The 12,858-nt window shown below is 42.5% G+C and overlaps 1 protein-coding gene across 1 annotated transcript in view; it reads right to left on the minus strand.

Moving 5' to 3' along the window:
- ASPH (aspartate beta-hydroxylase) overlaps nt 1-12,858 on the minus strand; it is a 209,831-nt gene that overhangs the window by 41,400 nt on the left and 155,573 nt on the right. Inside the window, exons 17-19 of the mRNA XM_065895024.1 lie at nt 6,210-6,360; nt 3,347-3,483; nt 944-1,042 (exon numbers count right to left, since the gene is read on the minus strand). Of these exons, the coding sequence (XP_065751096.1) occupies nt 944-1,042; nt 3,347-3,483; nt 6,210-6,360 (387 nt within the window). The remainder of the gene's footprint in view (nt 1-943; nt 1,043-3,346; nt 3,484-6,209; nt 6,361-12,858) is intronic.

Raw genomic sequence — 12,858 nt, forward strand, 5'->3', positions numbered from 1 at the left:
AGATGTGGGCCACATGTGAACTTTCCAGAGACACCAGAAATCTGCATGATTATATAAAATGTTCAGATTTTCAACTAAGGCAAGCAATTAAAATTGTTTTTAAGAGAATTATGCTGGCCAAATAGAACACGCAAGCTACTTGCAATCAGTGGGTCGCTATTTGGGATCTCGGATCAAAGTCATGTGAAAGAAAGAGATCACAAAGGTGGATCACAAAAGTACTACTTAAAGTTCACAAGTAGTCAGTCAGCTACCTGGCTGATATGGTAGCTAGTAGCTAGTGTTACTATTTAAATTACAATTAAAATAAAAAATTCAGCTCCTCAGTCACAGCAGCCACATTTTAGATGCTCAAAAGTCATGTGTGGCTAGTGGCTATCATATTAGAGAATACAAATAAAGACCATTTCCTTTGTGGCAGTAAGTTCTGTTGGAGACCCCTGAGCCAGACCAAATGTGATTCTGGTGAACTTCAATTTTTATGTGAGAAAAAAATGATAGCATATTTTAATCTGAGTCTTTAAGGCTATCAGGCTCTTGGGGATTTGACCTATTCAGTCTGCATTGATTACCTCGCTTTGTAAAGGTCTCCATGAGCCCTGTTCAAAGTCATTTCAATGTATAATTAAATTGTAAAAGTAACAGTTAACACATTGTCCATATTTTAAAATATTTTATCAACTAATAACAACCGCAGTTTTAGGAATGTCTTCATAAAAGTTTTTCCAAATAGTCTCTGCTCACATAGTTGGTACTTCTACCTCTGATACCCTTGACTATGCTGAAGGTCCACACTGTCTGTGAATGTCACGGTCCAAGGGTGTACATTTCAGCATTGAAAAGAGTCAGCAGTGCATGCCAATCAATCTACAATACATAATCAAGGGTGTCCAAATGACTCAAAGGGATCAGAAGAGGAAAACAGAGGAAGGGAGGGAGTTACCTTTAGATAGGGGATGCTCTCAGCGATCTTGTTCTGTGCCTTCAGGATAAAGCCATAATGCACTTTAGCAAAGCCGTCGTTAGGTGCCACATTCAGAACCTAAACTCAAAGAAAACGAAAAGCTATTGTGATGGACTATGAATTCTACAAATGACCATCACAACAAATTTTAATTAGCTTTGCTGTACAGTCCTTGGACTGGATTATGATGTTATAGCTTAAAATGCTATAGTGTTTTTTCTCATTGCAATACCTTAGGCTTAAATGGCCCCAATTCCCCTCAACTCAAAATGTTCTCCAAGAATGAAGAAATGAATGAAAAGGCAATGACCATCAAAGCATCGCTTTAACGATGCAAATCAGCAAAACCTCTGTCAGTTTCACGACTTCAGTATTTTTGTAGCGATCAGGAAAAACTGCTTTCAATTAGCTTTACTTGAAGTCAACTCCAAATGGTTATTACACGTTTCTTTATGTACATGCTTTACACATTGCCTTAATTACGAGAAAATGTAGATTTGCATTGAAAATATATCACGATCCATCATACATTTCTTGAACACCCAGACTATTTTAAGGACTGAGGATAAAGTGGTGACCAAATCCAATATTCTGTGATAAAAGCCAGGTAAATATCAATCAGTTCATGGTTTATTATCATATGCATTTACTATGATTAAAGATAAATTACGCAAAATGCCTCTAAAGTAAATATTAGCAGTGAGAAACCAAAACAACATTCAACTTGTGAAGCTGCTCAGAGAAACTAGTTTACAGACCAGGAGTGAAGGGTGAAGAAGGTCTGAGCTGAATGCATGCAGAGAAAAGATGACTATCCTACAGCTTCTCTTCACCCTTGAGCCTGAGTAGGAAAAGGGAGTCATGGGATCTTTTACACAGAAGGAGTAAGTGTGCTGGGCAGGGACCCCATACTCTTGGTGAGTCCACAGTGCACTCTGCCAATATTTTAGTGTTTTCCATCTTGCATCTGCGCCTGTACCTCATCCACTAGCAAATCCAGCCAATGATACCATCACAATATATTCAGAATCAAACTCCTTGTCACCTCCTCCACCGCTGCCATCCTGGTCCAAGTCTATCATCTCTCTGCTACCTTCTTACAGGAGCCTTCTAACTGCCGATCCTCGAACCCCAGCCCCACTCTCCTGTAACCCATTCTCCACGTGGGTCCTGAAAGGACACACTAAATCCTAAGTCAGATTTTATCCCTCCTCTATGCAAAACCCAAAGGGGTTCGATTTCACTCAAATCCAGTGATTCCCAATTATGGGACCAATGGCAATAAAAGGAGGAAAGCACCACTTTGTGGGTGGACCCAGTCTCGAGACTGAGTATGAAATCACTATACCTGACAGCATTTTAAAAATAGAAGGACTCATATCGTCTCTACTGAGTAGGGACATTTGCATTTTGATGCAAAGTGCACCAGCCTGAAAACCACTGATCCCGAGGCCTAAAGTAAAGAATAACAAGTAAACGTGTTCATCTTTCTTTTACAGATGCATTAACTTGGTCCAGCTTCAAAGTTCATTTGGTATCCTGTTTAACTTGTACCAAACGACGCCCCTCATTGCTTGAAGGAGTCATAGTTCTCTAGATTACATAGTTACTTGTGACTTAGCAGTTATTCATTAGAGCATCCATTATAAGGCAGACATCCTTTTAAAGGTATCCTTGCTAGAAGATCAGGTAGTCAGTGCCCTCTGAAAGGTGAGTCATTTATTTCATGTGCTCAAAAGGCTTGCGTTCTGTAGTCTCTCTCTAGTTTGGTCTTTTAGTAAAAAACGTACAAGATTAGTGTTTTTAAGTTCATGAGTTTAAGCTCATAAGTTTTTCAGTTCCTTTTCCTATCACAAAGAACACTTTTAGAAAGGCTGCTTGTGGACTGATAAATATCAATATATAAGTTTTAAAAAGATCACAATTGGGCTTCCCTGGTGGCGCAGTGGTTGAGAGTCCGCCTGCCGATGCAGGGGACACGGGTTCGTGCCCCGGTCCGGGAAGATCCCACATGCCGCGGAGCGGCTGGGCCCGTGAGCCATGGCCGCTGAGCCTGCGCGTCCGGAGCCTCTGCTCCGCAACGGGAGAGGCCACAGCAGTGAGAGGCCCGCGTACCGCCAAAAAAAAAAAAAAAAAATCACAATTATAGGTTGAAGGTTTCGATGTACCAAGTGTTAACTAAAATTTAAAATCTTCTGATGAAGTGGAAAAAAAAAAGGGAGATAAAAAAATTTAGGATATGTCAACTATAATGAGACAAATTTGATTTAACTTAAAGAGACTGAGTGATTAGGTGTATTAAATGCAATTTACAAATAAGATAAGAACTTCACGTTCAAAATAATCTGATTCATTGTTAGTAGCAAACTGCTACTTGCTTACCTCTTCATAAACCTTCTTGGCGCTATCATTATCTCCCATCAAGAGGTACCCCACTCCAAGGTCATTCTTTAAGGAAGTGTCATCGGGAAATAGTTGAACTAATTTCTGTAGAGTAAGCAGGGAACCCCTCATGTGACCTGATTGGTGGGAAGAAAAAAAAATAGAAATAAAAGCAGATTCTGTACACCTCTGTGTTGAGACTACAAATCGTAAGAGACTCCTCAACAGAGCCTGAGGACCAGCCTAAATCTGATTGTAGATACTGATGGCTAAGTACCCATTCGAATTTCATCCTGCAGCTGCAGAGGCATCAGTCACTCCCATAAACAGATACTGAATATAACGCTGAGTATAAATCCTTTAAAGACACTCCTGTTTTCTAAATTTGTCAACATTTCCCCTTTTATGTCAAATTCCCTCTTAAGAAAGTTTTAGTTACCAGTTCCTTATTGAAAAATGTTTACTGGGATATTTTTGATTTATTATCATTAAAATTATGACTACAGGACAGGCAAATAAGAGTACTATGCTGTCCTCTTCTCTCAGTAATGACCTAGTCCTGGAGCAAAGGAGACATCATCCAGTATTAGGGGACCCTCTGGTGGACGACAGGGGCCTATGCACACACAAGTCATGAAAACCTAGCTTCAAGTCGTTTTTAAGGCTGTTGGATGCACGTTGAAGATTTCAGGAGCCAACTGTCATCACTCCTCTCCACAGTTGGAAAGACAAATTGTATAAGGGAGAATGTGCAAAATGAGAGTCCACATGACAAAATTAATTACCTAAAGGGCTTTGCTGACCATAAACTGAAAATCAGACAAGACATGGTAGGACCATCAATGAGCGAATGCATTTGGACGCTCCAGTAACAGGAAAACTGGCATAAAACACCACCAACTCACTTCACGGGCCGCTCCCCGTTCCTCACCAGTCTGGGATGGTTTGCTCAGCCTTTCATTCCTTCACTAATAAATCTGACTCTACCTCTCTGTACCCCTCCTCCCCCACCTGCCCCACTTGGGCTCACTTTTCTGATGCTTTTAAACTTCCCCTGTTGAACCACAAATTTATGGTTACCAAAGGGGAAGGGGCAGGAGATAAACTAGGAGTTTGGGGTTAACATATACACACCACTCTATATAAAATAGATAAAGGACAAAGGCCCAGGTGAGAGTCCATCCTGCTGCCATGTCCTCCCCGCCCCTTCCACTTTTTTTTTTTAAATATTCTTTCCATTATGATTTATCACAGGATACTGAATATAGCTCCCTGTGCTATACAGTAGGACACTGTTGTTTATCCATCCTATATATAATAGTTTGCACCTGCTTCCATGACTTTGTTTTGAAAGTTCTCCTCTCCTGAGAAGACTGCCCTCTCAAATGGTAGCCCAATTTCAAAGGTCAGCTAAACGCCACCTCCTCCAGGAAGCCTTCCTGCACCACTGCAATGAATGCTGACTTTGCCAACCAGGAAGAGGGGAGTGTGGGGACTGGCGTCCAATCTCCAAATCCTCCCCCACTTTGAATCGCAAGGGACTTCACCACCTAGTCTGCACACGAGTCCCTCCTCTAGTGAACTTGCCTCATTCTCATTCGGAGGAAAGACTATATTCAAATACTGAAGGACTGTTTCCAAAGAAGGTTAAATCTACTGGTGGGCTGTCTTTCCTCTGGGCCAGGAATAGGGTGAGGCAAGAGAGGCAAAGTTTAAGAGGGCACCAAAAATTCAGTCATCAAGATGCATATTTTATACATTTAAAAAAAATTAAAATTAATGTAAAAAATCCACAGTTCTAAGCAAGCCATGTCAGAGCCCTAGGAGAGAGGACAACTCAGTGACACTGATTTTGCGCCCACGGCGAGCGCCTCCATGCAGCCCCAGCCTTGCCTTTTCCATCCTGTATGTGTGCTGTATGTTTTCCTTCCCTAGGACTGGCCCTTATGAATATAAGTCCATTCTTCTAGAATAAGACCATTTCTTCTAGTTCCCAATCATCGCTTAGGTTCTACTCCTGTCACAGATTTTACTCATCTACCAAAGCAACACTTATCCTTGATATAAAGTTCAGTTGACTTTGAATATTACTTTTATGAGCATTTCCTAGTGTAATCAAGATAATTTGTCTACATAAACTTATCCAGCCAGCAGAGAACCCACCTTAGGGGTTACACATGGCTTAGATTCTTCCCTCCTGGCTTACCGATGGCGTTTTAGGTGAGAGAGAACCAATCACTAGCCTGGTTATAATGAAGTTAGGGTACAGGGAGTCTCCCTTGCCTTTCGCACTGGGATCCTGGGTCAGTTAGAAAGGATGATTTATGCTGCTCTTATGAAAGCATTTGCAAATTTACTTAGTGATTAAAAAAATTTTTTTTCTATCATTTTCTTTAGTATAGAGTCAAAACTTACAGGTAAAAATTTTAGAGTGCTTAGAACTCCTAACATTCCTCCATAAAAACCGTTGAACCGATGATTTCAGCCACCATGAATCACTCGGTTATCGTTAAGAGAGAAAAGAAGAATTTGGCATGATAGGAAGTTTTTGACTGCAGACCTTTTAATTTATTAGCTATGATCCCTTAGGCAATGTATCCAACCTCTCAGAATTCCATTTGCCTTCTCCTTAAAGTGTGTGTGGGGGGGATGGGTAAGTGGCAAAGTACCATGTGCATCTTTGTAATTAAGAAGGATTACTCTTTCAGTCTGACACAATCGGAGAAGTTGCCTGAAATTAGTTATAAAACTCAGGTTTCCTTCCATGTAACTGAACTCTTCTAAAAGTATACACAGCCTGCAGGTTTTTCCAGATAAAAGCACGCCATTGATTGCCATTGAACTGATTCTTACTCCATTTCACCTAGAAATTGCTGTCTGTCTGACCGCCGCCTCAAGCTCAGCTTCACCAGGTCTGCGGGGACGTCAGGCAGGCTGGCCACCTCTTGGTAGGTTTGGATGGCCCTGCGCAGAACCTCATTGCTCCTCCTTTTCTCAGCCAAATCATCTTCACACTAGAGGGAGGGAGAAATGTCCCAGGACAAGCTGTATTTGCAGTTGCTCAAAATAGTTATGAAAAGTCGACTTTGGGACATGCTTTAAAAGTAATTCAAGACAAATTCAAATTTTCTTTTTGTCAAGGATTAAAAAAATAAAGGAAAGCAACATAGCATGTTATTTTAATAATATGAAGAAAAATTAGCTACTAAGCTACAGATGAGAAAGGCTATCATAAAAGCAAGACTAATATATGTGAGGGCTGATGGAATTTATATCCTGTCATACATCATTAATAGACAGAACTCCAGTCCACAGTTCCTGTTCTTTCACTAGGTTATTCCTGTGTTCATTCACTCCTTCAACAACTATATTCTGTTCTAGACAGGTGGCAGACAAATTGAACAAAACAGACAAAGCCCTTTTCTCATTTTGCTTCGTTCTAGAAGGGAAAGTCAATATACAAATAAAAGTATCCTGTGTCTTGTGGCCGTAAGTGCTGTGGATAAAAATAATGTAGGCTTCTGTGTACTGAGCGTGGGGTGGCAGGAAGGATGCTAGTTTAATCGGGATGACATGAAAGTAGTGAGGCACAAAAATACCTGGGAGAAGAACATTCCAGGCAGAGAGGACAGCAAGAGCAAGGGCCCTGAGGCAGAAGTGAGGAATAGAGGAAAGGCTGGTACGTTGAACGGGAGCTAGGAGGAGACTGATGGGGGGTGGGGCATCGGGTAATGAAGAGCCGAGTAAGCCACTGCCAATCCTACTACACTAACTCTACATGAGAAGGAAAGACACTGACGGTTTTTGACGTGATCTCCTGTATGAGTCGAAGGGACACTGGCAGTGATGTGAAGAATAGACAGAGGTGGGTAAAGGGAAAAGTGGAGATCCCAGTTAGGACATTCTGGCAGGAATCAAGACAAGGGGTGATGGCAACTTGGACTAGGGTGGCAGTAATGAGGTGGTAAGAGGTGGTCGGATTACAGGTACATTTTGAAAGTCAAAGCCAACAGACTTGCAGATGGTCTGAATGTAGAGTATAAGAGAAAGGGAGAGAGAAGTCAAGGATGAATTCAACATTTTTGGCTTGAGCAGTGACCAGTTGGAACTGTCATTCCTGAGAATGGGAAGCTAGAGCAGAAAGAAGCAGGTTTGTAGGGATATGGGGTCAGGAGTTCAGTTTTGGACAAATTTAAGCTTCAATGTCTATTAGGTACCCAAGTGGAGATATGGATAGAAAGGTGCCTACATGTGTCTGGGGTTCAGGAGAGAGGTCAGAGTGAGAGAGACACTGGGGAATCATCGAGGATAGAGAGGGTACTTAGAGCTAAGAAGCTAGATGCAGCTGTGAGTGTAGACAGAGCAAAGAAGAGGTCCAAGAACTGAACTCTAAAGAGCTGCAAGATTCCAAGGTCATCAGAGGTCAGAAAGGACCAGGATAGGACCAGCAAAAAGGACGGAAGGAAGAGAGAAGAAAATAACAATTTAAAAAGTGGTATTCTGGAGGCCAAGTGACAAAAGGTATGGAGAGGGAGTGGTCAACTGTATCAAAAGTGGCTGTCAGGTTGAACAAGATGAGAACTGAAACTAGATCACTCTGGATTGGGGACAATGTGATGCCCCTGAGGGTCCCAGCAAGAGCATTTCCATGGGGCTGCTGGGGACCCGCAGCTGAGAGGCTCAAGAGAAAACAGGAGGGGAGGAGGTGAACACACCTCTTTCAAGGAGTTTCGGTGCAAAGGCGAGCAGAAAAATGGGCCAGTAATTGGAGGGTAATGTGGAGACAAGGGAGTGTTTTTTAACAATGGGAAATATTACACCATGTTTCTAAGCTGATGCAAAAGACCCAGGAGAGGGCGGAAATCTGATGATGCAGGGGACACAAAATTTAGAATGACATCCTTCAGCAGGTGAGAGGGGATGGGAAAGGGACCAGAGCAGTTCATCCATGCTAACATCCACGAGAACAGGGACTGAAATACTAGAGGTAGGAAGAGAGGGGCGAACTGTAAAATGGTCATCAAAATCTCATCAGAGGGGGCTTCCCTGGTGGCGCGGTGGTTGAGAGTCTGCCTGCCGATGTAGGGGACACGGGTTCATGCCCCGGTCCGGGAGGATCCCACATGCCGCGGAGCGGCTGAGCCCGTGAGCCATGGCTGCTGAGCCTGCGCGTCCAGAGCCTGTGCTCCACAACGGGAGAGGCCACAACAGTGAGAGGCCCGTGTACAGCAAAAAAAAAAAAAAGAACCTTACAAAAAAAAAAAACTCATCAGATTTAGTAGACTACAATTTGAAGCATACCATTTGAGGAAAAAACGATATAGATGCTAAAAGTAGCATGTGTAATTTTTTCTCAGAATATCCTATTTAACATGTTTACCTTGTTAAAACAAAGTGTGTGCTGTAGGCAGTATGTAGATGCCTGCAGAAACAAAGTCTAACTCCACAGCTTGAGGACACAGTAAGGAAACGATACATCCCTCCTCCACCCCAAAATGAAAAACTAACAAGAATCTAACTAACAAGCACAAATTGATAAAGTAAGATACCTGTGGGAAGCTTTTCATAAAATACCACATCAAAGAAAGAACTTGTTAATATGTACTGATAAGGGTAAGTTTCCCAAGATAATAAGGGCTGGAATTGAATCAGTGGTGACGGACAGTGGACAGTTTTATGATAAAGGAAAATTGACAGGATGAAAATCTCTAGATTAGAAAAGGCAATTCACCTGTGCTTGAGGGGGAAAAAAAAAAGCTTCAGAATATACAACAATCTGTTCATATCTGCAAATGGTCTCCAGAGTAGACTTATCTACCAGGAGAGAAAGTCCAATGTCAATATCCTGTATTGGTCATCCTGACTGCATGGACTTCTATACATTCATATGCTGGCTTTTCTGTTTAAGCATCAGTTTCTTGTGAGTTTGGCTATGGTGAGTTAACTCCCCCAAACATGGTCGTTCATAGATGATATCACAGAATGCCAGAGTCCTAGAGCTGAGAGAGCCCTTCTGAGACCACCTTGTTCACCTTCTTCATTTGGTAGCCTCTTCATGCTACCAAACAGATCCCGGAACTGGAGGGTCTCTTCAAGGTTAGTTCAAGGGCAAATGTCAACCGAGACATCATTCTCTATATAGAGGGGAATAAATATCTTAACTAAACTCAATCTGAAATGAGAGACAGATGATACAACTACATGCCTTGTTCCTTTCCCTCCTCCATCCTCAAGGTCCTTCATTTTAATGAAGTATAAACATTTTAGAACTTCCGGAAATGGAATTTTAACATGAGTGTTAAAATAGTACGTAATTCTTCAAAGTCTCTTAAACAAAACTGATAGGCTTTGCTTTGAATATCAAAATTGACTGATATTGATTAGTTTAGCATCTGTAGATAAAGGATTTGCCCTGAAACTGAGCATTTGCTACAGGACATTAACATCAGAAAGACATTTGTTGATTCAAATGAATTCCCCATCCAACCTTCCTATTTGTGGCAGGAAGATGCCTGAAGATGCCTGAGATGTGGCGTTTTCTGCCTGAGAGGCACTGATGGTTTGTGTAAGATAATAAAGTGAATTGAGCTCATAATTTTGTGTCTGATGTTCAAGGAATTTGGTCAAAATTGATTTTCACAGTAATCCAAAGAATAAGACACTATCAGTGCTACTTTTTTTTTCATGTATTTCATTATTTATTTATTGGCTATGTTGGGTCTTCCTTGCTGCACGTGGGCTTTCTCTACTTGCTGCGAGTGGGGGCTACTCTTCGTTGCGGTGCACGGGCTTCTCATTGCGGTGGCTTCTCTTGTTGCGGAGCACGGGGTCTAGGGCATGCGGGCTTCAGTAGTTGTGGCTCACGGGCTCTAGAGCGCAGGCTCAGTAGTTGTTGCGCACGGACCTAGCTGCTCCATGGCATGTGGGATCTTCCCGGACCAGGGCTCGAATCCATGTGCCCTGCACTGGCAGGCGGATTCTCAACCACTGCGCTACCAGGGAAGCCCCAGTGCTACTTTAGAAATGATAGATACTGTAGTTTCTATTTAACTTAATGTTGCTGAATTTGAAAAATTTGTTGGGATATTCCAAAGTAATTGTTTAATCTGCTAACAAAGAACGGAAAAGTCATCACGTACTCCTCCTTACAAAATCCGTCTTCTGTTGAACTTTTATTTTTAAAACTCCTACAAATTTAAGCTTTCTTTTAAATTATTCTATTAAAATTTAATTTACCATGCTTAACTTTTGCATTAATATTGATAACACCTTGTAGCATAATAGTTTAGAGATAAAAAATATTGCTGAGGCATAAATCTCAAATTCTGACCGTAAATAAGGGTATAAATATAGCAAGTGCCACGTGCAAAGAGTATTGCATTTATTTAGACTTTGGAAACTGCAATTAACATCACATATAAAGAAAAATTCTAAAGCATTAACCATTTTTGCCACGATGAGCATTTGGCCCAATCATTATTTTTTCGAGTTAATATGGTTTTCCTTAATCAAATGACTGCGGGACTAGTGGCAAAGCACATCACTTATTTGAATAGGCACCATCTTTTGGTAATAAATATATTCTCTCTTGCTTAATAGCAATACAATTTAGCAATTTTGGAGGATTACTGACCAAATTAATTTATAGAAATGATACATTTGCTGTCTGCTAAACCTAGTCTGTATTGCACCATGGATAAAAGGAACTTCTTTGCATTAAATTTTCACAAATTTAATTTATTAAAACTGAATTAATACAAATTTAATTAATAAGTTTTTAAGGGGGAGATAGGAAGAATTTGAGCATCTGGACTTCAAGTGGTTGCCACCTTTAGTTCAGAGCAAAGCACACTCGTTTTATCTCCAGATGCGTTAGTTTCCGTGTGAGTGTCACCCACAAGTGACGGCATTGCCCCCTCCAAAGGGGTGTTGTCAGCTTCTCCTGGGTCTGGAAAATTTCTGCAGCTCTGCATCTGCCATTTCCCAGCAGGGCTGACAGTCTCATCCCCCCCAGGCAGGGCTGGAGGAGCTTTACTGCCTGACATTTGTACATCATCCCTGGCTTTTACCCAGAGTTCCAGACTACATATCTCCGACCATCTATCTGACACGTGCACTTGCGTCTCTAATAGGCATCACAAACTTCACAGGACCAAATGCGAATGCTTGATTCTGTACCTCCCCAAACCTGTTCCTCCACCAGTCTTCCTGGTCAGAACCTGGCACTATCCTTTCCTTAGATGGCTTAACCAAAAACCTTTAAATTGGGAATTCCCTGGCAGTCCAGTGGTTAGGACTCTGCACTTCCACTGCAGGGGGCCTGGTTTCCATCCTTGGTCTGGAACCCAGCAAGCCGCACGGAGAGGAAAATCCAAAGTCACCCTCGAGTCTTCTCTCTGACCCTTACATCTAATCCATCATCAAGACCTCTCAGCTCTGCCCTTGTCCACTGCTCCATCTCCATGGCCACGACCACAGTCTGAGCCAGCGCTTCTCGAGGGCACCTGCAATTGTCTCCTATTCGTCTGGCTTCTACTTGTGCCACCAGAATCCATTCTCCACCAAGCAACCAAAGTGATCGTTATTAAAAAAACCCACCAGGGCTCCCCTGGAGGCACAGTGGTTGAGAGTCCGCCTGCCGATGCAGGGGACACGGGTTTGTGCCCCGGTCCGGGAAGATCCCACATGCCGCAGAGTGGCTGGGCCCGTGAGCCATGGTCGCTGAGCCTGCGCGTCCGGAGCCTGTGCTCCGCAACGGGAGAGGCCACAACAGTGAGAGGCCCGTGTAACGCAAAAAACAAAAACAAACAAAAAAAGAACCAGACGGGCACACCCACGCACAAACCCTCCAAGGGCCCCCAGCGCACTGAGAGGCCCTGGTCCCGCCTGCCCGTGTCACCTCCCTCAGCACGCCCCTGTTCCTGTCCTTCCAATCAAGCCAAGGCTGATTCCCGGCATCACGGCCTTTGCCCCCCTTCTTCCCTCTGCCTGGACAGCTCCTTCCTCGACCTTGACATGTTTCAGCCACTTGTCACCTCCCTAGGGAGGCCTTTGCTGATCACCTTATTATCGTAAGTGTTGCTGTGTCACTCTCAATCACACCACCTACAAACAAAAAATCATAATAACATGTTCTTTATTCCATGACCTTCTTTTCTCTATGGCAGTACTATCATATAAGATGTTCTAATACATTTGTTTCTAACCCTTCTAATATTCTTTAAATATATATTTATTTATAAAGACTATCAGGGGTTTGCTCAAACATCACCTTCTCGGTGAGATATTTTCCTTCCACCCTATCCAAAATTTCAACCCCCTCACACATCCTATGGCTGTGCTCTTCTTTATTTTTGTCTCCTGACAAAGTATCCAGTAGCAAGCAAGAGACTTCCTTCTATGTCTCATGCACTGTCTTCTCCATTACAATGAAAACACCACGTGCTTTGTTGATGGCTGTGCCTGCAATGCCTAGAATAGGCCTGCCACAGAGCGGCCTTTCACTACAAAAA

Source organism: Phocoena phocoena, chromosome 17 (genome assembly GCF_963924675.1).
Source record: "Phocoena phocoena chromosome 17, mPhoPho1.1, whole genome shotgun sequence".
NCBI classification, from domain to species: Eukaryota; Metazoa; Chordata; class Mammalia; order Artiodactyla; family Phocoenidae; genus Phocoena; species Phocoena phocoena.